We start from the raw sequence: 26,425 nt of genomic DNA, 5'->3' as shown, positions 1-26,425 counted from the left end.
CTTCAGCTCTCTGAACGCTCCAGTGAAATTGGTCCCACAGTCCGAGCGAAGCTGTTTGGCATGACCCCTGATAGAGAAAAATTTGCGGAGCGCATTTATAAAGCTTGAGGACGTCATTGTTTCAATAACTTCAATATGTATGGCTCGAGTAGACATACATGTGAAAAGGACAGCCCACCTTTTGTCCTGAGCTTGACCACCTCTGGTACGGCGCATCACCAGAAGTCAGCAGGGAGGGCAGATGGTGTGACAGGGTGTGTCCAGGAGAGGGAGCCAGACGATGGCGGCAGAGGATAGGAGGAACAGGAGGAGAGGCGAACCGTGAGAGTTGTTGTCCAGGCGGGTTATGGTGAGTTCCAGGTAGGTATATTCCATCAATGGTTCAGCGTTTCCAAGTATCCTGAAGAGGAATACAAACTTGAGTCCAAATGGTCCAAACACAAGAATCCAAGAAAAAATCCAAATACATCCAAATACTGCGACAGCAAAAATGTCTGAGCAGAGACCAAGCATAACCTAAGACTTGAGAGTGGCAAGATACTACCGTGAGTAGCTAATCATCAAGCGATGTGAAGTAGTTCCCTCTCGGATCTGCAGCTGCCGCTGATTGGTAATGCTCCGCAGCTGGTGAGTGCCCTCTCCTGGAATGAAGATCTCACAAAGATGTTGTAGAGAAGAAGAAGAAGAAGAAGAAAATATAATTTCTATAGCGCCTCTCAAGATAAAAATCACGAGGCGCTTCACAAAAACAAAGAATAAAAAAAATTGTAAAAATATAAAAAAGCATTTCGAAAATGTTTAAAATATATTTAAAATGAGCAAGAATAAGCTATTGCGATTTTAAAGAAAAAATGTTAAAAAAGAGAGAGAGTGACTAGGAAAGAGGGAAATCAGTGGATCCTGAGGAAGGTGGAAAAGGTGGGGAGAGCAGAATAAAGAGAGAGTGGTGAAGAAGGTCATACAAAAGCCAGCTTGAACAAGTGAGTCTTCAGCTGCTTTTGAAGGAGTCCACTGAGTCCACTGATCTCAGGCTCAGGGGGAGAGAGTTCCAAAGTCTCTGGGCCACAGCAGCAAATGATCTGTCACCTTTGGTCTTTAGCCTGGTGCTGCACAACCAGTAGGCTTAGATCACTGGACCTCAGGGACCTGCTGGGGGTGTAGGGACTAAGAAGATCACCAATGTAAGATGGTGCTTGTCCATGTAAGGCCCTATAGACCAGAACCAGGATCTTGAAATGAACCCTGAAGTTGACTGGCAGCCAGTGAAGCTGGAGGAGAAGCGGGGTGATGTGGGTGTGTTTGGAGGACTTGGTCAGAAGCCGAGCACAGGCATTCTGAACCACCTGTAGACGGTTCAGGGAGGTTCTGCTCAGACACGTGAAAAGAGAGTTGCAGTAGTCTAAGCGTGAGGAGATGAAGGTGTGGAGAACTGTCTCAAGTTCAGAGCGGGACAGAATGGGACTCAGCTTAGCAATGTTCCTGAGATGGAAGAAGGAAGAGCGAACAAGAGAACTGACATGAGAATCCAGGGTGAGAGCTGGGTCAAAGGTCACGCCAAGATTCCTGACGAAAGGTTTGGTGTGGGAAGCAAGCTGACCATGAGAGTCTCTGACTTTGGGAACCAGCTTGTCTGGGGCACAGGTGAGGATCTCAGTCTTATCTTCATTCAGCTGTAGAAAGCTCCCAGCCATCCAGGCTTTGATAGAGTCTAAGCAGGTGTGTAACATTTGCAGCTTAGACATCTCATGGGGCTTAAAGGAGATGTACAGTTGGATGTTATCTGCGTAAAGATGGTAGGAGATTCCCTTGAAGGAGCTCAGGATGTGCTGAAGAGGAAGCAGATAGAGGAGGAAGAGCAGAGGCCCCAGCACAGAACCTTGTGGGACACCATGGGTAAGAGAGGTGGTGGAGGACCTAAACTTGGAGACGGCCACAGAAAAGGAGCGCTCAGAAAGATAAGAGGAGAACCACTCCAGAGCAGATCCTGATAGGCCTACCCAGTCTCTCAGCCTCTCCAGTAGCAGGTGATGGTCAACAGTGTCAAAGGCTGCAGTCAGGTCCAGCAGGACCAGAACAGAACAGTCCCCTGCATCACTGTGAGTCAGAAGGTCATTAGAGACCCTAAGAAGAGCTGTTTCAGTAGAATGAGCTCTACGAAAACCTGACTGGAAGCTATCATAGATGTTATGTTCATCAAGAGCAGCTGTGAGTTGTTTAGCCACAAACTTTTCCAAGATCTTGGAAATGAACGGAAGTTTAGAGATGGGTCTGAAGCTGCTATGAAGAGAGGGGTCGAGACTCGGTTTTTTAAGAAGCGGGTGGATTATAGCGTTCTTAAAGTAAGCAGGGACCAGACCAGAAACCAGAGAAGCATTAATTATAGAGAGCACGCTGGGACCGATGGAATGAAAAGCACTTTTAAACAAAGATGAGGGTAAGATGTCGAGGGGGCATGCAAAGAACTCAGGCAAAGAAACAGGAGCAAAGCTGTCTAGGATGATGGGCCTGGTTGGAGTCGGGAGAGGCGGCGATAAGGCTGAAGGAGAGATGCTAGATCTAACCTTATTGACTTTGTCCACAAAGAAAGACAGAAAGTTCTCACAGTCTGCAACAGAGTGGATGGAGGCTGTAGGAGAGGCAGGAGAGACGATGCTGCTGATGGTGTTAAACAGCACCTTGGGGTTCCCTTTGCTCTGGGACACCAGGATGGAGAAATAGGAAACCCTAGCGTCTCTGACTGCAGAGTTAAAGGATGTCAGAAGATCCTTTAGGTGCAGCGGATGGATGTGGAGATGGGTTTTCTTCCACAAGCGCTCAATTTTTCTGCATTGGCGCTTCAGGCTGCGAAGGCTGTCATTAAACCAGGGAGTAGGGTTCACTGCAGGAACTGATCTGGTTCTGACAGGACAGATGTTGTCCAGAATGGAGAGGCAGTGCTCGTTAAACTGAGAAGTTAAGGAATCTGGGTTGTTATCAGAAGAACAGGGTGGATCAAAAGCAGCAGAAAAATTGCTAGCTGTGCTCTCATTAAGAAAACGAGAACTAACCATACGGCGAGCAGGAGGTGGGGACGCAGAAACTGACAAGTTGAAGAAAATGCAATGGTGATCTGAAATATAAACATCCTCAGGACAAACACTGTCAGCATTTAGACTCAGGGTAAAAACAAGGTCTAGAGTGTGCCCCCTGGTGTGTGTGGGGCCAGAAACATGCTGGGTAAAGCCGAAGGAGTCCATAAGGCTGGAGAAATTCATGGCAAACTGATCAGAGGGATCATCAACGTGGATTAGGGCTGGGCGATATGACGATTTTAGACAGTTTTACGATCTACACATCTGACGGTCTGTCATTTTTGAGAGACCGTTTTATCACGATTCACAGCTCTCTGTTGAATTTCTGCCTCTGAATTAAAAGGGAACTTACCTCAGGCGAATGACATGCCTTTGTTTGACCCTTAACCAATCAGAGTGAGTCATAGTAATATATTAGTGCCCCGCTTGTTTTCATTTGTGTGTGAACAAACATGGCTTTGCCGCGGCTGAGCGACAACGAGGTTTTTGTTCCGAAGAGGAACGCAGGGTTTCCTTAGCGCGCGGCGCTAACAACTTAGCGACATGACATGTCTCGGAGAAAGCGTAAAAACACGTTGGACGCTTCTTCTGAAGCAGGAAAATAACACCGCTTCTTAAGCAGAGCACGACGTCACCTCGGCTCGTTCACCCTCTGCCGAGCCGGTGTCGGTACCGGACTGAGCTCGGTCACTGGGTCAATGGAGCTGCCCCGTGACTGCCTGATGGAAAACCAGCGGGTTTCATCAGACTCGTAGTTTCTTGTTTTTGCTGTATTTTGCCGCTCCCTCCTGCAGTCTTCCCCTATTAACATTTAAAATGATTCTGTAAACTCCGTGTATCAATAGAAATGATCTCTGCCTCTGCCAGCTGCAGTAAATGTAGTCTCCAAATAATAAGAGGTGCATTCATCTGTGTATCTCCTTTGATCCACATTAGTGATATTTTCAGCACCAGAATAGTGAAGCAAAGAAAGATTCCTGAGTTTGTTAGTAATTTTATATATTAGGTGCATCTGACCTGTTCTATTTTTCTCTGAAATGAGATCAAATCAGTGCTTCTATGGGTTGTCTCCAATCTGCACTGGAAAATTTTACTTTATTTAGAGACTTGTTGCAGAAAATATTCAGAATGCGCAGTTATTTGCTACCACAAGCGATCTCTGGTCCAGCCGCACATCAGAGCCATATTTGAGCTTAACTATCCACTACATGAGCAACTGGGAGCTACATAGTATTTTGAACAAGTTAATGTTTGCACAATACGTTTGCAATTGACATGTTTGCACTTTAAATATGTTTACGATTTTAATTTATGTTAAGTTACTTGAAAAACGAGAAAAACTGATTTTTGTAATTGTTTCCCTCAGGGCTTTTATCATCTCTGGTGTGAGTTTAAAATATAAGCGTGTTAGCACTGTGCTGATTATCCCTAATATGAATAAATGTTTATTTATTCAATGTTTCTCTTCTTTAATACGCAATTGAAGTTATGCTATTCATGGATAAAAAATCGTGATAAAATCAAAATCGTGATAAAATATTGGAAAAATCGTGATATTCTATTTTTGCCATATCGCCCAGCCCTAACGTGGATGTTAAAGTCACCAAACAATCACCAGTCTGGACAGCTTCACAGTGGAGGATAGAAAGTCACTAAACTCCTGAAGGAAAGAACTGTTTGGACCAGGTGGACGATAGACCACAGCACAGTAGAACGGGTCCTTACGCCCGACTTTAATCAGCTGCAGTTCAAAGGAAGCAAAGTGACCAGAGGTTGTAGAGCTACATGGAAGATGGTCTCTGAAAACAACAGCTAGGCCTCCACCACGACCAGAACCCCGGGGCTGGCTAAGAAAAGAATAACCACTCGGGCAAAGCTCAATCAGACCAGAATAATCAGAATTTTGCTGCCAAACTTCAGTCAGAAACAGAAAATCCAGGTTTTTAGAGACAATTAGATCATTGAGCCGGAAGGACTTATCGTTTACAGAGTGGGTGTTTAATAGAGCCATGCTGAGTGAGGTGGAGGAATCAGAAACTACAGAAACAGCTGGAGTTAGTGGACATAAATTAGCAGGGTTAGATCCACGGTGTTTATAAAAACCATTTATGGAGGGAACAGGAGGAGAAACCACTGAGGAATGAGGATAAACCGACCTTAAAAAACTTGGACGGATGAACTGTGTCCCAACACGGCCTAGCGGGAATGCAGAAGTGGCGCTCAGGTCACCAAACAAAGGACAAGAAGCTGGAAGATCGCGCCGATGTTTACCAAATAAACCACACTTTAAGAGAAGTCTTGTTCTCACCTGGATTCCTGCTCGTTTACCTCTTTTCCTCCGACGTTTTCCCGGGACCGGACAAACATCGCTCGAGGTGCGCAGCTCTGGATCGTCAATTGCTTCCGGGCCAGCGCGCCGCTCAGGTAAACAAACAGGATGGTAAATCCTCGGTGCATCTTGGGCGATCGTGAACGAACGGAAGGACAAAAGAGTCTGGCGATCATAGGAGATGGTAGCAGAGACACTACTGAAGAGGATCGCAGACAGGAGCAAGGTGGAAAAGAGGAGGTTAGTGGAGAAAAGTTTGCCGGTGACCGCGGCGAAGCCAAGCACAGGCGCCATCTTGCCGACCGGAAGGAGGAGTACTCACCCCGACACACAACATCTACAGGATGCAATTACAGAGCATTTTTGGAGAAGTTTGTATTGGACTGAGGATTTTTTGCACACTACCTGTGACTGTTGCTGGGGGTGAACGGGCTTTTAGCAAACTGAAACTGGTGAAAAATTATTTGAGATCAACAATGTCCCAGGATAGACTGAACAGCCCTAGCTCTTCTTTCTATTGAAAGCCAATTAGCCAAAGGATTGGACTTTAAAGATCTCATAAGTGATTTTGCTAACATGAAGACCCATCAGTGGGCATTTACTGGAAAATAAATCCCAGGATTTTTGTTTGAACACATTGTTGGCAAATAAAAATAATTATATGTGAAGTCTGGGCATTTCACTTTTATTATGCTGGCATTTGTATTTGCTCAAAATAGAGGTTAAACTAAGATCATATTTATTATCTTGTCTTATAGCATGACAAAAAATGTGTAAGAGAGATGTTAAACAATTGAGCATGGGGCCCACCTAGAAGACTTGTACCTAGGGCCCAGAATTTGGTGCTACGCCCCTGCGAGCATCTCTCTTTTTCTGTGATTTTACAGAAAAACAGGCAATCACAGTAAAAATGCCAGGGCTCATTCTACAGGACCAGGGCATTGCAGGAGAATGTATGAAGAAGAAATGTATTATTTCTATACATGTTATGGCTGTCAGACTTCCGTAATGCCCCTGGAAAACAATGGTGTATTTAGATTTTACCAAATATATATAAAATACAAAAAACATTACGTTTTAAAACGAGTCAGTCTTTTTGGTGACTCTTTGATAAGAACAGATTCAGATCCCGTATAGTTTGGTCTGGAACCGTTTATTTAGTCTATTTTTATACACAGATGACTGATTCATAAAATATTCAGTTCAGTGTACATCTCTTGTCGTTTCCCAAAGCCGGGCTCTGATTGGCTGGTCAAACTGTAAGATCGATTGTGATTGGCCTTCGTTTCTTCCGTTTGACTATTGGAGTCTGCGCAGTAAACGCAGCGCTGAAATTCAAATTTGAACCGAAGCAGTTGTGTGTTGCAGAGAAGAGACCCTGAGAGGAGAGCAGCCAGGAGCTTTTCAGCTCATTTACGTTCTGTTTTTGTTCACGTTTAATAAACAGTACGTGTTTAAAACAGCCCAAGAAAGCCAATCGTCCAAAATGGACCCTTTTACTGAGGTGAGTAACTCAGTAAACCCGATAAACAAGCTAAGCTAACGCCGCTGGATAGAAAAGAGGTGTATTTATTTGTTACCTGTTCAACATGCTAAGTTATCGTTTCCTGAATAGCAGAAGGCAGTTCGCTTACTTTCACCAGGATGCTGTGATCAGCGGTGTCAAAGCTAGAAGAAGAACCTTACGGCATCGATTATAAAGTTATCTTAAACTAGCCGCAGTTAAAACGTGCCACGCGTCGTCGGCCGTCAAAACGCACGAATCGATTATATTTGGCGTAATTAAACTTTTAAATGTTAATAGTTTATGAAACTCATAACTTATTCGGCAAAAACAGAAAATATACAGGAATGTTAGAAACGTTCCCAAACAGAAGCACTCATCTATTTAAGGTCAAGACCGGAAGTGATCTGGGTGCTGTTTGGTGCTAGATTGTTCCGTTTTATTCACTTTTTGCTGATTAACGTTAGAGAATGGTCAAAGTGCAGTAAAGGGGGTTGGAGTAGAAACCAGGACATGGTTTAATGTGTTTGTGGCTCCAGTCTCCAGGAGAGTCTGAGCTTCAGTTCAAATCCAGGATCCTGAGCAGGCGTGGCTCATTCCTGGAGAATGCTGCTAAAACCTGGGATAGTCAGATTTTCCACCCAGCTCAGAGAAAACACAGAGGCCTGCAGGAACAGGCAGGAATGTGCTGGGGCTTGCACAGGACAGTAAATCAGGCTGTGACAGGCTGCAGAACAGAGCGTTTGTCAGTGGCTCGGTCTTCTGCTTCTGTGAGTTAAAGATGGCCAGATGGTTCTCTGTTGACCACAACAAGACTTAAAATGTTTGGGTCATTAACATATGGTAGAGGATTAAGGCTGCTGAAAAGAAAAGGAATTCTGAGATTTATGTAAAATTAACAGCATTAGCAACTCCACCACACAGCAGAATTCCTCCAGGCTTGTGTTGTTTGTGGAGATAAAACATCAATGTTGGAAAGCAAACAAAATCAGTGGTAAAGTCGCATTGCAGTTATCCAATCCGAGGCAAGATGTCCAAATATCAGGAAATCCAAATCCTGCCGTCTGGACCTCAGCTCTGATGTGGCTCACTACGGGCACTGGTGCCCCCCCCCCCCCCCCCCCCCCCCCGAATATGACTTACATGGCATTCATGCCTACTAGAGAGCAATGCAAATGTATTGCTTAAACAAGTTAACCACATCTTTAAGGAGGAAAGTATACAACACCTTTCAATACTAAGACTTTACCTTTTAAATATATCTAAAAACAGCCATATTTGACCAAAGTGTAGAAGCGTAATCGGCTGAAAAGGCCTGCAACTGTCACGATCGCTGACCCCATCAGTGGAGTCGGAATAGTTTTGTTTCACTTTAATCATTATAAAAGGATCTCTCCGCTGCTACTGGTCACTCATCCAGAAACGCTCCTAGTCTGCTGACGTCAGAGGCTTTTGGGTCTGAACTCACCAAGGCTAAGTGCTAATTCTTGCTAGCAATAACAGTTGGGCTCTTACATTCAAAATGGTGTCAGTCCTCTGGAGCTGAATTAGTGCACCTCTTCCTAAAATACATGTTTGTGATTAAATCTATGTTCTGTGGCTCTAGAAACTGCTGGAGCGGACTCGCGCCCGCAGAGAGAACCTGCAGAAGAAGCTGGCAGAGAGACCCAATGCTGCCAGCAGGCTGATGGTGAAGCGGTCCAGAGAACCTCTGACCGACACAAACAGTGTGATCAGCGGCGATGCTGCGAACGGTGAGACAGGATCTGATGGACTTCCTGTTCCATCTGTTTGGTGTGTTCTGGGTTTGCTAATCCATTCTGATCATTTCTCCAGTTCCACAGGTGTCCTCCAAGCCTTCTCCTTCGAAACGCAGGTGCTCAGAGGAAAATGCTCAGCCCTCAGCAGATGAGAACCAAGAACCAGCTGTGGCTCCTTTGCCCTTAGATCCTCCCACAGATAAGAAACCCCCAGTGGGTCCCACCAGCACTCGACTGTCCTCCTGCTCTGAGAGGACTTGTACTCCGCCTGTAGTCCACTGTCAGCAGACAGCTGCACAGTCAGAGCCAGAGAAGATGATCATCCATCCTGACCCTGATCCTCCAAACATCAGAGAAACTCCAGCTGGTTCTGGCCAGCAGAAGGAGGAAGTGGATGCGCTGGTTTCTGGTGCTGCTGGCATGAAATCCCGCTTTCAGAGGCTGGCGGAGCAGAGGAAATGTTGGGATGGTGAAGGTAAGAGTGATTCATGTTGATGACGGCCATATTGTTTGTTTACCACAGTAAACATGAGGGTAAACATCTAAACGAACCTGCTGTTGGTTTAAAAACCAAAGGTGCTCCGTTTCAGATCAAATGCTGGGATGAAAACATCAGACTGACCCTGTTGGTGCCTGACGGTCTCGACTGGCTGGGTTGGGTCAGCTGATGTAGTGCTGGTTCTCATTAGGTCAGAATGATCTGAACTGGACCTCCTGCTGCTTTTGCAGGTGCTGCTAATGTTGTCCCAGACTGCACGTCCATGCTGAGGAGACAAGCAGATGTCCAGCCGCCACCTCCTGCCCTCTCCTCTTCCTCTGAGGCTCCTGTTGGGCGGAGAGGCAGACTGGCCAACCTGGCTGCCACCATCGGATCCTGGGAAGACGATCTGAGCCACGCCAGTGTCCGCAGAGAGAATCTCAGCACACGCCCCAGTCCCAGGCTGGCTGCCAAAGTGTCCTCTGTGGCTTCCAGCACAGAAGTGACCAGTTCAGCAGCAAGCAGCAAGTCCAGCACCAATCAGGTGGGTCCTTCTGGTTCTGCTCCAGAGGAACTGGAACCACCTCACAGCTAAAGATCGACTGATTCGTAGAGGTCAGGGTCAGCCGATACGCGCCTTACCTTCATGCTAAAATGTCACCAAGCTGAACCTGAATCAGTTTTTGGACATAAAATTTAACCAACCGTTGAATCGTAATCTCAGCTTTAAAATCATTTAACCACAGTAAATCCAACAAATGAATAAACAAACCATTGATTAAATATAAAACGTAAATAAAAATATCAGTGGACAATAATGTTTTAAAGCTGCTTTCCGGAGTTTTCCCCTTTCAGAAATGATGTATGATTTTTCAGAAATACGTTAAAGTGATTATCTCATCATGTACCGTGATCAAATGTAAGTAATACGTCTTTTTATTTATTTTTGTTTTGCTGAGCACGCCCCCTGCCCCACTGAGCTCCATTCAATAGGGAACAGAGCGCCGACCAGAGCTAACCAATAGCGTTAGACTACCGCTTATTTGCTTCAAATTTAAGGAATACCTCGGTTGATGCAGAGTTGATGAACTTTTCACGGACAAGTAAGTCTCTAAAATATAAATGTATGACAACATGACATGAGACTATTACTCATGAAACAGCGTGTTTTAGCTCCATTTGTCGGCTAAGAAGCTCATTTATAAACAGAAACGTGAAGTCGCGATCTTAAACAGAGGAATAGACTTTTTGTGTGATATGCTTGTCAGCCACTAGATGGTGCCATCAGATAAGAGAAATACTCCGGAAAGAAGCTTTAATGGAAGGACTTCAGCTTCAGCTGTGGTTGCTTAGCAACCATAGCTAGTAAGATGAGAGGAGGAGCTCTACCTCACATCATTAGCTAAGATAGATGGCTACTCTGCGAACAGCTGCGTCTCTAGATGATCTACGACTTGACACCACTTGTCTCTTCTTCTTTAGGAGGTTCTGCATCCTCCCATAAAACCGGGTCGGGTGGGGTTGCCCAGCTCTCAGAAGGCTCCGATCCCTGCATCCAGACCTGGACTTGAACCTGGGTCTGGGCCCGGTCCTCAGAAGACCTCCGTCCCCCCAAGCCCCCTGAAGAACCAGGCCCTCCCCAGGAACCCAAACCCCACCCCTACTACCCCAAAACCAGGACTCAGTGGCAAGCCAACCATCTCCAGCTCCGTGGTCCACCAGGAGAAGGCTGGAGGTTCTGGTGAGCTAGTCCATGTCCTCAGTCCCACAAACACGTGAAGCCCGATAGAAACAACAGTCTAACATCTTTTTTGTGTCTTTGCTCTACAACAGATGTGAAGTCCTTCCTGGAGCGCTTTGGAGAACGGTGTCAGGAGCGGAACACCCCATCCAAGAACCCCCCGGGGACTCCTTCAGTCACACCCAACACCAAGCTGGTCCAGGAGAGGCTCCGAGCCGCTCAGGCTGCTAGCACCACCACCGCAGAGCTAGCTCAGAGGCACCGATGGGTGGGTCCAACTGTGCCGGTACCGGGTCTTCAGCCTCCTGACATCAGACTAAAACAAACCTGTGTTTACAGGAGCGGGAGTCTGAGCTGGCCCAGATTCGCAGCCGCTGCCAGAAGGGAACCAATGTTTGGAAAACCCCGGCTGAGGAGACGAGAACCCGGACCAACACGGAGAACGAGGTTCTGATTAGTTTCACTTTGTTACACCGGCTGGTCCAGAACATTCAGTTTTGTCTGACCTGGTTTCAGCAGAACCTTTGACCACAGCTGAAGATTTAAAGAACTTTTCCTTTTTTTCCAGGAAAAAGTGGTGAAGCCTGTGGAGAGGGACGCTGTTGCACCAGAACCACAGCCAGCAGCACCGGACCAACCAGAACCACCATGTGAAAAGTCTCCACCAGGTACTGGTTAGTGCAGAAGATGGTGTGTGTGTGTGTGATAATAGTCTTTATTGTCGCTCTTCAAACTCGTCCAGCTTCAGCAGCATCAGGAGGTCCTACCAGGATCTTTACTCCTCCCGCCTCCACGTCTAGCCCTCTGAAGGCCGGCGGCCATGTTGTGGAGAAGCTGACCGATGAAACCCCTGAGGAGGAGAAGGAGCAGAACGTGGACCAATCCATCAACTCTGCTGTTATCAGCGAGCTGTTTGATGGAGTCCTGGAGCAGAGTGATGAAGATGAGGAGGAAGATGCTTTGAATATCTCCTCCATGTCGATCCTCACTCCCCTGGCGGAGACGGTAGCTGCTGTGGTGAAGAGTCCAGAGCGGGGGATGATGGTGAGTTTGGATCTTCCTCTTTTCTGTGAGCACCGAGTCAGCTGAACCAAGGCCTGTGTCATGGCTCTGTGCAGACCTCGACTCCAGCCAGCTCCTTTATGGTGAAGAACGCTCCAGAAAACATCTCCAAACCAGGAAAGTTCCAGAGAGCTGCCGTCCGTACCTCCTCCTCCTCCAACAGCGACGGCACGGATGAGGACAGTAGGCTGCCTTACAGGTAGGAGCTCTCTGTGTGGTGGTTCTGTTCGGTTCTGTGACCGGGTCTGAGCGTGGATCTGTTGTGTGTCAGCATCGACGCCTACAGGTCCGTCCGGGTGAAGGAGGCCGACCGACCCAGTGTGAAGCAGGTCATTGTGAGGAAAGAAGACGTTTCTCAGAGAGCAGAGGAGCCAAGAGGAGCTTCTGCCTTCAGCATCAAACAGAGGATGAAGGTCTGTCAGATCAGAGTTAAGGTTGGTTTATGCGTGACGCGTCCGCGAGGTTCGCTCGGCTCCGCGCGGCGAAATTGCATCAATTTAACATCCACGCCCCTCCACCGCGCCTCCGCACGGCCCAAAATTTCCGCAACGCGCACCTAGGAAATTTTCTAACCACGCGGACAGACGGAAGCGGAAAAACATGACGGACTGGCAAGAACTAGTATGGCAGAGGTTCGTAAATACAGACATTTGTATGATTCAGCTCTCAGAGATCACCGTGATCAACATGTTGTTCATAATTCTTGGAGAGAAATAGCTCGCACTGTCGGAAAAGACGAGGACGCTGTTAAAAAATGCTGGAATGCCATGTTGTAAACAGTAATTTCTACTTCCACTATGGTGTAGTGTTGGATGCATGTCGTAGAGCTCCATGCTGCCCCCTGCAGTTTGGGAGAATATTGGCTCACCGCAGAGACAAGCAGCATGAACCATAAACGCTGGAAGTTGTGAAGCGCGTTCCAGCCGCGAGCCGCATCACCGCGCGGAAAGTAAATGTGTCAAGCATAAATCAAGCCTAAGGTCTCCAGTTAGGACTGAGGAGCTTTGGGGTTTGGAGAATCTAAACCAGCTCCTCACTGGGCTTCGGCTCTGCCAGAGATTTTGGTACAGGTTCCACCTCTGGTTGGGTCTCAGCGCTGAACCTGCATCTCACTGATGAGCTGTTATAAACATGCTGAATAGTCTGTTTATCCTCCCATGTTCATGTTGCCACGATGTTCCCAGTTTAACAATAGCTCCGTTTTTAGATTCTGGCCAATGAGATTAACCTGCAGCAGACCGTCATCCATCAGGCCAGCCAGGCCCTCAACTGCTGCACGGATGAAGAGCACGGGAAAGGCTCGCAGGTGGAGGCGGAGGCCGAGAGGCTGCTGCTGGTGGCCAGTGAGTCCAAACTCTCCTAACAGGCACACGGGTTGATTAGTGGAACGTTAAGGAAAAGCATCAACATGAGCTGCATTTGACATCATGTGTAAACATCTAGCCAGCAGGAACTGAACTCTGACCTGCAATGTTCTTTGCTCCTCAGCGGAGAAGAGAGAAGCCTTGAGTGCTGAGCTGGACCGTCTGAGAGCAAACCCAGCAGCTCAGAGAAGACCTCCTCCAGCAGCTACAGAACCTGCTGCTGTGTCTGCATCCAAAGGCTCCATCAGCCTGCAGGACCTCCGCCTGCCGTTGAAGGCAGACTTTGTCTGTTCCACGGCCAACAAACCAGGTAGAGCCTCGGTGCAGAACGTGCTGGTGGTGGGGGGTGTCTCTCTGCTGCTAGGACCTGGTGAGCATCAGAGAGGGAGCAGCTCCACAGAGGCCTAGCCTAGCTTCAGGGTTCCACCAGATGTCTACCTTTGACGTAGTTGATCGCAGCATCCTGAAGATCTAGTCTGGTCTGGCTCCAGAAGGATTCACATTTCTGACAGAACGAGAACAGATTAGGTCCTCCGTTGAGGAGCTGACCTGTAGGGAACCACAGGGTTCTGTTCTGGGAGCTGTACTTTTCACTGAGACGTTCCCTGGTGTGTTTTATCATCTGCAGGACTCCAGATTGAGACAATATTGGTCACAAATGCGATCAAATTTCTCAACGGTGCACCTGAACAAAATGCTGGGTGCACTGATGCGACTGGTCGCTCTTGGAAAAAAAAGTCTGAGGCTGAAAATCTCCTCGTGGTTCAACACCAGACACACGTCAGACCCTTAAGCTTGGTTTATGCTTGACGCATTCACTTTCCGCTTGGTGATGCGGCTCGCGGATGGAACGCGCTTCACAACTCGCAGCGTTTATGGTTCGTGCGGCTCGTCTCTGCGGTGAGCCAATATTCTCCCAAACTGTAGGGGGCAGCATGGAGCTCTACGACATGCATCCAACACTACACCATAGTAGAAGTAGAAATTACTGTTTACAACATGGCATTCCAGCATTTTCAACAGCGTCCTCGTCTTTTCCGACAGTGCGAGCTATTTCTCTCCAAGAATTATTAACAACATGTTGATCTCGGTGATCTCTGAGAGCTGAATCATACAAATGTCTGTATTTACGAACCTCTGCCGTGCCGGTCCGCCATGTTTTTCCGCGTCCGACCGTCCGCGTGGTTAGAAATTTTCCGAGGTGCGCGTTGCGGAAATCTTGGGCCGTGCGGAGACGCGGTGGAGGGGCGTGGTTGTTAAAATGACGCAACTTTTCCGCGCGGAGCCGTGCGGACCTCGCGGACGCGTCACGCATAAACCAACCTTAAAAGGGGTCTAAATGTTTATTAGAGGAACAGATTTTTTCCAACTCTGTTGCCTAAATGAGCAGTGGTTCTAATGAAATGAGCCTTCTAAGTTGAACGTGATGCAGTGTTGTGTGCACCTGAGAAAGCACATTAGAGCCCGGCCCTGGCGGTCCTACAGCGGTCTGTTAGTTTATATTTTCATGGTGAAGCTCGTTGGACCCTCTTCCCTGGTCTCCTGTTGGGCTGATGTTCCTGAGTTTCACCAGAACGTCTCTGATCGTTTCAGAGTCCACCAAACACTCGTTCTTCATCCTGATCCGAGCTGGACCCGAGAACCTGGTGGCCACTCCGTTGGCTAGCACGCACCGCGGCCTGAATGGAGACACGCTCGCGTTCCCCACCAGCTTCAGCCTGTGAGTCACCATACCTGCTGGCGCGCGCGCACACACACACACACACACACCTTTGATGTGTCTCAGCGACTGTGACCTGGTCAGCTAATTCTGATGAGACCGTTTTGTGTTTCAGCTCTGATGTCTCCAGTGACTTTAAGATCCAGTTAGAAGTTTACGCTTTGGTGAGTCTCGCTGACAGCAGGAACACACCTGAACACTCATGAAGGACCTGCTGCTTCAAACTTATCATAAATATCTCCTGAACCCGATGAAACTCGACAGTAATGGTTGGTTTAATAATGTAATGGCGCATCTGCAACCATCAACCCACACTAGTAACCAGACCGCTCGTCTTCTGCTGTTGGAAGAGGGTCCACTCCCCCACCCCATCCACGTGTTAGCCCTGGTGGTGCTTACCTGTCTCACCTGAATTATCGCAGCAACAGCAGATTTTAAAAGAGGAGTAGAAGTAATTTCTGCGCCCCCTTGTGGACACATTGTACAGCTGCTACTGCAGCACTCTGCTGTCGCCCTCAAACCCGGTGTTTCCTTGTGACGTTTTCAGTGTTTGTGACGGAGTGATCCAACCCACAGGTTCAGAAACGCGAGAGCTGCAGCGACAAGAAGAAGAAACCCAGCAAGTCCAAGGTACCATCTGTGTGTGTTTACTTGTTAGGAGGCTGTGAGATCATCAGAATGACTAAAGTGTGTGTGTGCGTGCGCGCGCGTGTGTGTGTCCAGACAATCTGGAGGCAGGTTTATGAGGCCTGTATGTCGGTATGAGCGGTTGTTTCTGTTCCACGGTTGTTGGTGGGGGTGCAGTGGGGTTTTTACCCAGCAACCAGAGGCTGATGAGACAGGTGTGATGAGGTTCTTCCTGTTGATTCCAGGTTCCTTACATCAGCGCTGCTTAGGACAAGGATGGCATGTTTCTGTTCATTTCAGATGTTAGTTTAACTGAAGCTTCTAACAAATCAGTCGCACAAAGAAACCAGAGACAGGCACCAGTCTACCCCCCAAAACACCCTGGAGTCTGGTTCCAGCACAAGTTGTATGCCCCGCCCCTTTCCATTTATAACGAAAGCACGTTTTTCTGATTGAGAACCATCCACCTGCTGCTGAACACTCGTGTTTCTACCAGCTGTCGTTTGTAAATGATGCAGAACTCAGGGGAATATATAAGTTCATTTAACCCATCATAGCTTTGAATAATGTTTTTAAAGGAGGTGTTATATTCGTATATGTCCTCTTTGTATCTTCATCGGTGACCCTCGTGGTGTGTGAGGATCCACACGTCTAACCATGTAGCTTAGATTCACCATGTCACCGGCTCCGCCGCCGGTTTTCCTTTAAGATGTTCTTTCACCGGGGTCAGGCTTTGCTTAAAGTTCTGAATATCTTCCATCAAGCGTAGACCCTGTTTATTTTCTCTTAAGCAAGCTTTATGAAGTGGTCTAATTTAATCTGACTTGTGTTATTGAGTTGGTTTACATGCTGTAAGAGAAAACTTACTAAATACAGTCAGTCTTTAGAAATGAGCTAAGGCTTCCAAACCAAAGCTCTGCGTGTAAACAACATCCCAGTTTCGCTTGGCCACTCCCCCTTCAGGAAGTGACGAGACCATGGAAGCAGGCTTCTGATTAAATCGTCTTCATCAGACTCGGCGTGAATCTGACTCGACATCACACAGGTAGCTTATAAAGCTAGAATAGCCACAGCAGTAACGGGCTAGCCACTCTCCACTTTAGCATCAGCAGGTTTAGCATTGGCCTGAACAGTTTAGGTTTGGCCAATCACAGCACTTTATGTCTGGGTGGGCTTGGCGCCTGAGCTGTCGCTGAGGAAAAACAATGAAGATTGAACTGCACTGTCCGTAGGGTTGGGCATCGTTTGATTTTGAACGATTCCGATTCCAATTCCTCGTTTCTATTCCGATTCCCGATTCTTTCAAGACATGACCTGTTTTACCTGAGCCAGCTAACCACAGGTCCTACTTGATGAAATAATCTCAACTTCAACATGAATTTTAATTCTATGAACAATAACATCACCTTCATTTAGACAAAAACATGTTTTGGAGACAAAAAGAAGACGACTTGCAGCACAACCAGTGTGTTTGTTTCTGACCACAACCAAAGTGTGGAAGAAGCCTCTGGGATGAGAGTCTAAATGTCTCCAACATATCCAGAAACGTGTAGCTGTTTTCAGCTAAAACTCTCACGATGATCATGTCCAGGATGACCGAGAGCTACACCTCCATGCTGCAGCAGCGTTCAGTCAGAACAGGAAGTGAAACCTAAACGTAGTTGCTGTCAGTAACAATCTAACAGATTTAAACATTAAAACTCAACAGAAATAGTTCAAAAGGAAATAAAAAGTGTTATTTATTATTATTTATTGTGACAGAAGCTGGTGTGGTCCACCACAGAGAAGCTTCTCTAGCATGATGACTTTAATTATTCTACAGGTTATTGTTCAGCCTTCTGACGCACACACACACACGAGTGTTGGTGAGCAGCTGCGTCTGACTGCTGACGCTCCGTGTGTGTTTTAATTTCTACTGTGAGACAAATTCAGCTCACACCGTCCAGAGTTTGTTCTTTTAAGCTTCTATTAAATCTACCGTGTTGAAGTATTTAAACAACTTTCCTCTACGCTACAGAAATTAAAGTTTACATCACGGAGTAAAAGTTCGGCAGACACGTTTGTTTATATCTGGGGGAGGGGAGGGGGGACTCGGTGCTGCACACAGACAGCTGGTGTGATCAGCTCTGAAAAGCATTGATCACAATTTGCAGATCACGTTTATTTTTCACGGAGATCGGCCGCGGATTCCTCCTCCGTCTGCATACTAGGTATGGAAACTAGGAATCAATTAAAAAAAAACACTTTTGAACGATTCCGGGAAACACTAGCAGTTGGAACCGGTTCCAATCGATGCCCAACCCTAAACTGTGTTGGGTGGGATTCCTGTTTTAGGATGTGAAGGAGCACACGTCTGGTCTCAGAGGAAAAATAAATGCTCTGTGCTTTTATCTTGGTAGGCCATCACCCCAAAGAGATTCCTCGCCATCACAGTAAGTTTTATTTTATATTCTCAGGAACCCATCGGGATGTAATGTAACCATCTTTTTTTTTTACCTTCTCCCACAGAAAAGCGCTCAGACTCCCGGTAAGTGTTCACAGCTTCAGCTGAGCCCCGTCAGCCAAGTCAGCCCCCCACTGACCGTTTCTATTTCTTCAGTAGTGGCCAGTCCTGGAGGTCCACACGCTGTTCGGACCAGTAACTTTGTTCTGGTCGGATCTCACGCGCTCACTCTGTCGTCTATTGGGAAGGGCAAGTTTCCTCTGGATAAGGTACGGTGATAGTTCTTAGCTGCTGGTGTCTTTGAGCTTTGCTCCTCCTTCCTGCTTGCTGCCGGTTGGGGGGGGGGGGTACTATCACAGGAACTTCATCTGATCACAGATCTGTCCTTTAGAACACTCTTCATCTCTAATCTGTTTATCACCTTTCGGACTCTCTGACACCAGTTTTACTAAAGCGCCCCCTCTCTGGTCACAGGTGCCCTTCCTCTGCCCCCTGGAGGGCCACATCCACCTGAAGATGCAGTGTGAAGTGGGATCGAAGGTGGAGGAGAGGGGCTTCTTGGTGAGTAGCAGAAGAAATCTGACCTGGAGCTCCTGGATGCACAGACCTGCTCAGACCTTTAGTTGCTGTTGTCACAGACGATGTTTGAAGACGTGAGTGGGTTTGGAGCGTGGCACAGAAGATGGTGTGTGCTGTCGGGCTACTGCGTCTCCTATTGGACGTACCCAGATGATGAAAAGAGGAAGGTAATTAGTCCCCAGGTTTGTGTTTTTGTTCTGAACCTCAGAACGTTGGTCTGATGTTTGGAGATGCAGACAAGTTTTACTTCTTAGAAGGCTGGTGCTGATGATGGCTCTGCTGCCTCACAGCCAGAAGGACGTCTGCAGATGTGTTGCAGGGTTTTAGTCGTCACCTTTTTCACACCTTCCAAGTTTGCAGGTCTCAGGTTCAAATCCCGGCTGTAGCCTTTAGTGTGGGGTCAGCACAAATCTAGACCTTTCAGGCCCAACTTCCTGTTCTTCTGGACTGGAATGACTCTCTGCTCATCAGAGGAGCCCTTTGGTCACATCTCCAGTAAGCAGGTCCTGATGACATATCCGTTTTCTACCAGAACCCCATTGGTCGGCTCAGCCTAACCAACTGCACCAGTAAGAAGGTGGAACCAGCCAACAGGGAGTTCTGTGCCAGACCGAACACTTTCGAACTCATCACGGTCCGACCCCAGCAGAAGGACGACAGAGAGACTCTAGTCAGTCAGTGTCTGAACACCATGTGTGTCACCAAGTAGGTTCCTCCCAGTTCTGCTCACCCAGCCGCCGTTTGGGTCGGTGGTTCTGTGAATAACGTCCACTTGTTCTGCGTACAGGAACTGGCTGAGCGCTGACACCAAGGAGGAGAGGAATCTGTGGATGAGGAAGCTGAACCAGATCCTGGTGGACCTGCGGATGTGGCAGCCCGACGCGTGCTACCAGCCGCTCTGATCACGCCCAGACCTTTGGGTCGGGTCGTTAGTGACCCGCAGCTACCGAGTGCAATAGTCAGACACGTCCCTCTGCTGGATGTTTGTTAGATCAGAGGAGAACTAAGCCATGAATCTGAGACATTTCACGGCAGCATTTTGTTTGCTTCATATATTTTCAACATTTTGAGTTTTGTTATACAAAAACGTCACAGCGGTGAGGTTTATCACTTTAATGACGGGTGGAGCGTCGCTCTTCCTAATCCAGTGTAAGTGTTGAGATTCAGGTTGTCTACTAAAAATTTATCACATTTTACCCTGCATGCTGCTGTCGTAATGCTTTCTGTACTTTTCTACCTTGAGGCACAAGTCTTTCACATTCAGACATCTGAGGCCGATTATACTCCAGACTTTATTTTATTATTGTCCTGCGTTTTTGTTTGAATGTGAGTGGGGAGGGGAGTCTGTTAAATGCTCTCAAATCCGACCAACGCTAAACAAAATCCTCTGATTCTATTTATTTCCTTCAACATTAGTTGGAACACAGCTAGATCCGCTTGTTTGGTGAAGCCGCGGACAGGTGAATGAGCGAGACCTTCAAAATAAAAGCCTTAGGTTTGTTGTCCTGGTTGAGGTTGGAGTATGGAACAGACTGATTTGGATTATGATTTGCTAAAATAAAATGGTGCTTTTTCCACCATTTTGAGAATGATAACAAGTTTAAAGAACAGTGTTTCTGCTGTTTTTATTATATGCTGTTTTTGTTGGGTCAGCAGCTATCCTAGTGGATCATCTGGTACAGATGTCCAAACCCTGGACTCATGCACTAATGTCCTGTATATTTTAGATCAGGAATAGTGAGCTTAAATAAACATTTCCTTTATTTTGAAGTGTGTTTCTGTGTGAACAAATATGAATGAATCCATTCTTACTCATTAGCTTCCTGAACAGCCTCTGTTCAGAGAAACAGAGTTTAGGTCCCTGAAGGGTGGCTTACGCTTGACGCGTCCGTGAGGTCTGCGCGGGGAAATTGCGTCATTTTAACAACCACGCCCCTCCACCGCGCCTCCGCACGGCCCAAAATTTCCGCACCGTGCACCTAGGAAAATTTCTAACCACGTGGACGGTCGGATGCGAAAAAACATGGTGGACCAGCAAGAACTAGTATGGCAGAGATTCGTAAATACAGATTCCACAAAAGGGAAGACAGGTGGAGCTGAGGGTGGGGCTGTAAGGCTGGGATCAACTGATGACACCCGGTCGAACTAGCTACAAGCTAACCCAAAGCTAACACGGAGGTGGGAGCTAAGCTAATGGAGGTAGAAACTTAGCTACAACCAGAGTTAACTGTGCACAACACCAGAGCAGTGTCCAGTTCAGATGGCAATCATTTCTTGAGCGATTTAGCTACATCTGCGATGTGCGTAGAATAAAATGTCAGTTCGTCTGCATGCGTCGGGGTAATTCTTTCTATTCTTTCTCCGTCCAAATAAACGGTCAAATACGGGAACTGTCCGATCAACACAAGCCCTGCTTTTAACTGTTCTGTTTTCTTGTGAAAATTGTTACAAATTAAACTTGATTAACACCAGAGCCAGGCGCACTGCGCCGTTATCTCCGTCGCTGTAAATGAGGGAAAAACAAATTGATCGGATCCTTTTCTGACCTTCCCCACCTACAAAGTTTAATTACAACAATCAAATGTGACAGAGCCTGGATTTGTATTCTGAACGGTCTAAACATGTTTTTTTAAAAAAACGTGTGACAAAAGTGGCACCTGCTCGGTAAAACCACCAACAGGGTGAAAAATATCAAAATATCGTAGGCAGAGACGGGCTACAACTTCTGGATCCATTTTATATAAATCGTTTTATTGATTATCGTCTTATGAAAGATAACTTTGACGTACACGAGCGACCGGTACCGGCTGCTGTCACCTGTTGTGAGCAGCGCTCTGCTTTCTGAGGGTAGGCCCCGCCCACAACGCCCCGGCTGCTGTGGCTCCCAGTGTTTTCTTTACTGTGGGAAACGGGTAATAATGGCTCTTTGATGGGAACAGGTTGCCGACCCCTGGTTTAAGTGTTTCAATTTTTTTTATGAATTCGATTAAAAATAAAGGCGCCCGGCCCGTGTCCGAGGTAATTACACAGTCGTTGGCCCGACCCGAGGGCCTAGGGCTTCGGTGCAGGGCTCTAGTCTGTACTCTGCGAGTGCCAGGAAGAAAAAAAAATTACATCTGATCCTTCTGCCTACTACTAATCATATGCAGTAGAGCTTATTTTTTAAATGAAATCAAGACACCGCTCTCCTATATATTCCTTCTTTTTAAGGTTTTTATACATTTGTTTTGCCATTCTAGTTGTTTTTGCTGTTAATCTGCCATTAGTCTTGCAATATAATTTCCTGTGGTATCTACATAATGAATAAAGGTGACAAAAAAAAGTTTACCTGAAAACGTCTCTGCGACATGTCACAAACATTTAGTTGGTATGTTGTCACAACGTTACAATAGCAATGTTGTCACAATCAGGGCCGGAGGACACATTTTCAGCCCTGGAGTTTCAGACCCCAGACCGGCCCACTTAACGAATTATTATTAAAATCATGTTAGAACTTTATATGTATAGTCTAAAAAAGCACACTACTCGGTAAAGCCTTGTAATTGTAAAGCAAGAAAGAGTTGCTTTACAATGTAGGTTTATTTGAACATCAGTGCACATCTCCAACATTGTTCTTTACAACACATTCTCTAACAATATAACAATCTACCTTCTGTTCAAACAGCTGTTCTGAGATTTTCAAACCTTTAAAATGAAATGACTCAGCACTCCCTTTCACACTTTTTCCAGTTTCCCTAGACTCACCTGCACACAATTAAAATAATCATCTGTAAAGCTTTAGCACATTTAATATGGAAAACACATTTTTTGTAGCCATTTAAAATATTTTCTATGGCAAAATATGCAGGCTTATTTAATTTTACTTTCATTCTAATAGCGATCTGTTGTGGGCTTTGTGCATTTACTAACAGAAATACATCAGGTCACTACTATTATTTGGACATTAAAATTATTATAATGAAACTGATGTTTGCTTGTTTGCACATGAGTTGGCTCACCTAGTCCTTCTATCCCAACAGGAGCAATACCCTCACTGCTGGCTCCTGGCTCTTCTTCTGACACTACATTGTGTGAAAATTGTCACAATTCAGCATTCATTTTCCTTTTTTACACGCTTTCTGATCAATGCTGAATCATCTAGGATTTTAGAACACTTTCATATAGAGCCAGGATAGTTTTCATCATATAAATTTTAATAATATTCAGTTCACTGACTCAATAAGTAATCCTACCTGTACATGTCCGCTCTGGAATTGTGGGTTTCTGCCTGGTGCTTATTAGGCCTACTGGATCTTGTGTTTGACTCTGACAAGACAGTTTGGTGGCATCAGTCACATCATACTGTAAATTATATTACATAACGTTATGTCATGATGCCATATAATTCATTATTGATGCTTAATTAACTTGAATGGTGATTTGCAGCCAGTAAAGTTTAACATCTTGACTTGCCTTACCCGTTTTATCTTCATTTGAAGTTAAAGACTGCGAGCTTGTTTGAGAAAAAAAGGTGCTCATTTTTGCACATTTAGCTGCATCCAGGGCCAGATTAAGACTTCGTTGTACCCTGGGCAACAATATTCAAGGGCCCCATCATCACGACCCAAGGATCACCATAATATGGTCACATACAGAATATTTTACTGTAATATGCAGTAAATATACTGAATGCTTGAATGCCTGACATCACGTAACCCGCCCAGAGTAACCTTTGACCCACCTCGTGTGGACTGACCAATGAGGAGAGGGTCTTAACTTGAGGCCCTCTCTTCATTGGTCAGTCTGCATGAGACTGACTCTCAACTGACGTTTAGTCATAGGCAGCGAAGCGTCTCTGTGCAATGCAAAAGCCCGGGTGGACAGTTTGTTTAGTACAGGGTGATCATATTTCCATTTCCAAACAAGAGGACAGGTGATCTGTGCCTATGACGTCACACTATGGCAACGCCACACAAACCACGCTGGGATCCATTTTTTTGTAAGAACTAAATTAATATCAGATTCTGCCAATAAAAGGGCTCTAAAACAATTCATATGTAAATATTTAGCATATGTATTGCAAAATCTCATTTTTCTGCTTTAGTGCTGCAACAAGGTTTTAATAATAATAAATTATTATACCTTTTGTTTTACTTCAGCATTGGTAAGCTTCCTGTGCACAGATTATTAAGGGTGCTTGTTTCAGCTGTGAGATTAGACGATAGGATCAATGATAAATTAAGTTGTCACACACTCCATGGAAACTTTCAGAGAATCCACAAATAGTGGCTTTCAAATGGTTTTGTTACTTTTTGCAAGTTTAGAAAAGCAGCAGATGAGACAGCATGTCTGATAATTTAGTTTTTCATCTGATAATATTAGAACATGTCAGTAATGTCTGAGGGGCTTTTATAAACACTGTATAACTAACACTACTGGACAGGGTAACAATTACACAGAGGCTTCTGGGGAGCCCAGTTATGGGGTGGGTGGGTGGGTGGGGGGGGGTCATTTTGCCTTGGCCCCCAAAATGTCTTGAAACGGCCCTGGGTGTTTGACTGAGTTTTGAAGGTGATTTGAATTGTATCAGATGTATAAATATGACATGTGTATAACTTATTGTTTTATACAGGTAAAAACTTGTAGTGGAGATAAATCTACCTACATTTTACTTTTCCACACTTAGTTTTGTTTTCTTGTTTTTATTGAACTATTTCCTGTCCTGTCTGTCTCTCATCTTCCTGCGTCTCCTCTAAACTCTCCAGAAAAAACTGCTGCCAGGATTCTTACTTTTTCACCTCATCAGTTACTTTTGAGCAGATCAAATGGATCTCCTGACCGCAAAGCGGAGAGCGCCTTTCGATGCTGCGTCAGTGAGGTGAAATCACCGCAGCACCGCGCAGCACAGGTGATGAACTGCGCAGCAGCAGAGCGCTTCAGGCACAAATAAGACAGAAAATAGAGAATATGTGCGGACATGAACGATCGTGTGCTAATTATGGTTTTTTGGTTGCGCCACTTTGAGAATGGACCGTGCGCTGGACGCAGCTGCCTGGAGCGCTGCGCAAGAACGCGCTGTGCCGCTCTCTGTGCTCTCTGCTCAGAAGAGTCCATAAATGATGTAATATAGATAGAAAACTTGTTTCCGGCTCCCCTGGATGTGTAAGATATACAGCTCCCCCATAATTCGATCCCTGCTCCTGGATGAAAAGCCGGACATTTTCATCAATACGACCGCGGACCCCCAGTCCGGACGCCCGGACAGAGAGTGAAAAGTGGACATGTCCGGGGAAAACCGGACATACGGTCACCCTAGTTTAATATAATGCGGGAGATTACAGACATGCCTACAGTATTTTGCTCGTGCGCTTGCTGCCCTGGGCCCCTTAGAGTTTGTGGGCCCTGGTCAATTGCCCAGTTGCCCATATGGTTAATCCGGCCTTGGCTGCATCTGTTTCCAACGCTTTCCTCTTTTTAATTCTTGCCTTCTCCGCGCCACCCTTGCTCTTTCTACTTTCCATCTTTCCGTCAACTGCGTGGTCACGTGGTGCGCACAGGCGCATACGGGGGGAAAAAACGAGCTGCAGCCTGCAGGTAGAGCCAGCCAGAGACAGCCGGGAGGAGCGTATGTGATCAGCCCGGCGGCCTCAGTGCCATGACTGAACACCGGCACCAAAAAATAAAAATAAAATGATAAAAAACAAAAACGAGAGCACCGGCCCCATGCGGCCCAAACATCGCGCGGCCCACCGGGAATTCTCCAGACCCTCCCGATTAGCCACTCAGGGCCTGGTCACAATATCACAGTAAAGTTGTGGATATGTCGCGATGGCGTTCCAGCAATGCCCTGTGTGACGTTCTGACAACGTCGTAGCATTCACTTTGGAAGTCGCTACTACGTAACATACGACGTTCCTGCAACATCACAAGGTGATGCGTTACGACTACGTTGTTGCAACAGACCTGTGTTAGTAGGGCGAGACCTTGAGGCCATATCTCATGCAGACTAGTTTTGTGTCAGAGGAGAGGGGGGAAATGACTTGTGGTGGAAAACAGTCATTTCATACCATTACAGTCGTGTGTGTGGTCCAAGATGGTGCATTTCCAACCACGAATAAAATGCTTACTGTGTATCTTTCTTTTGGGACAGCAGTAACCCAGGAGGTAGAGTGTATTGTCCAGTAATCGGAAGGTTGCAGGTTTAATCCTGGCTCTGACCAGAGAATTCTGCTGTTGTGTCCTTGGGCAAGACCCACCTTGCCTGCTGGTGGTGAGCAGAGGTGCCAGTGCTCGGCAGCCTCACCTCTGTCAGGGCAGCTGTGGCTACATTGTAACTAGATTGCTGATTGCTGCCCCTCCACCAGACCAAGAGGGTGGAGGAGTTTGGGAATGTCCTGTCTGCCCCCAGGTGGAGTGATAATGTGCAGTTTGGAGCCAAGGGACAAAGGACGCTGGTGGGCACCGTATTTGGCTATAACCTGGGCAGGGGCAAGATCTCACTTGCTCCTCTGGCCTGGAGTGAGTGAGGAATAAAGCACAGATGGACACTCGTTGGAGCAGCACAAACATTCCTGTCTGACCTGGACCCAGGACCACAGAGTGGCCAGGGGAGGTTCAAAATAGCCCCTGGGTCAACAGAGCCACAGCGATGGTGCGGGAGCACCTGGAGGAGTGTCCAGTGCTCTGGAGTACCTTGGGGGGGGGGGGGGGGGGGGGGGGAGAAGAGGTCTTTTGGGGTTTTTGTGTGTGTGTGTGTCAGTCACAGCAG

General features: G+C 46.6%; 1 protein-coding gene across 2 annotated transcripts; it reads left to right on the top strand.

Annotated features, from left to right (window-relative positions):
• The first annotated feature begins 6,729 nt into the window (after nucleotides 1–6,729).
• Nucleotides 6,730–20,448, top strand: anln (anillin, actin binding protein). 2 transcript variants are annotated; one of them, XM_015955750.3, is made up of 23 exons: nucleotides 6,730–6,904; nucleotides 8,511–8,658; nucleotides 8,741–9,139; nucleotides 9,394–9,686; nucleotides 10,625–10,883; nucleotides 10,976–11,151; nucleotides 11,223–11,330; nucleotides 11,452–11,551; nucleotides 11,626–11,927; nucleotides 12,002–12,144; nucleotides 12,217–12,358; nucleotides 13,153–13,288; nucleotides 13,434–13,619; nucleotides 14,903–15,029; nucleotides 15,145–15,193; nucleotides 15,606–15,659; nucleotides 18,056–18,088; nucleotides 18,165–18,183; nucleotides 18,259–18,368; nucleotides 18,574–18,660; nucleotides 18,738–18,845; nucleotides 19,211–19,383; nucleotides 19,466–20,448. In XM_015955750.3, the coding sequence occupies exons 1-23, from the start codon at nucleotides 6,887–6,889 to the stop codon at nucleotides 19,578–19,580; spliced, it is 3,285 nt and encodes a 1,094-aa protein (XP_015811236.1). In that variant the 5' UTR covers nucleotides 6,730–6,886; the 3' UTR covers nucleotides 19,581–20,448. The 2 variants fall into 2 exon arrangements, with proteins under 2 accessions (XP_015811236.1, XP_015811235.1); XM_015955749.3 differs by having other exon boundaries at nucleotides 18,256–18,368.
• Nucleotides 20,449–26,425: the final 5,977 nt, after the last annotated feature.

The sequence above is a fragment of the Nothobranchius furzeri genome, chromosome 11 (assembly GCF_043380555.1).
Source record: "Nothobranchius furzeri strain GRZ-AD chromosome 11, NfurGRZ-RIMD1, whole genome shotgun sequence".
In the NCBI taxonomy this organism is placed as follows: domain Eukaryota; kingdom Metazoa; phylum Chordata; class Actinopteri; order Cyprinodontiformes; family Nothobranchiidae; genus Nothobranchius; species Nothobranchius furzeri.
Note: the sequence above shows the minus strand (reverse complement) of the source record. Positions and strands in the feature narration are given on the sequence as shown.

Excerpts from the sequence above, each read along its gene's own strand:
- anln (XM_015955749.3), top strand. Across the intron at positions 11,331-11,451 it reads GGACCAACACGGAGAACGAG|GAAAAAGTGGTGAAGCCTGT; the intron begins GTTCTGATTAGT and ends CTTTTTTTCCAG. Across the intron at positions 13,620-14,902 it reads TTCCACGGCCAACAAACCAG|AGTCCACCAAACACTCGTTC; the intron begins GTAGAGCCTCGG and ends TGATCGTTTCAG.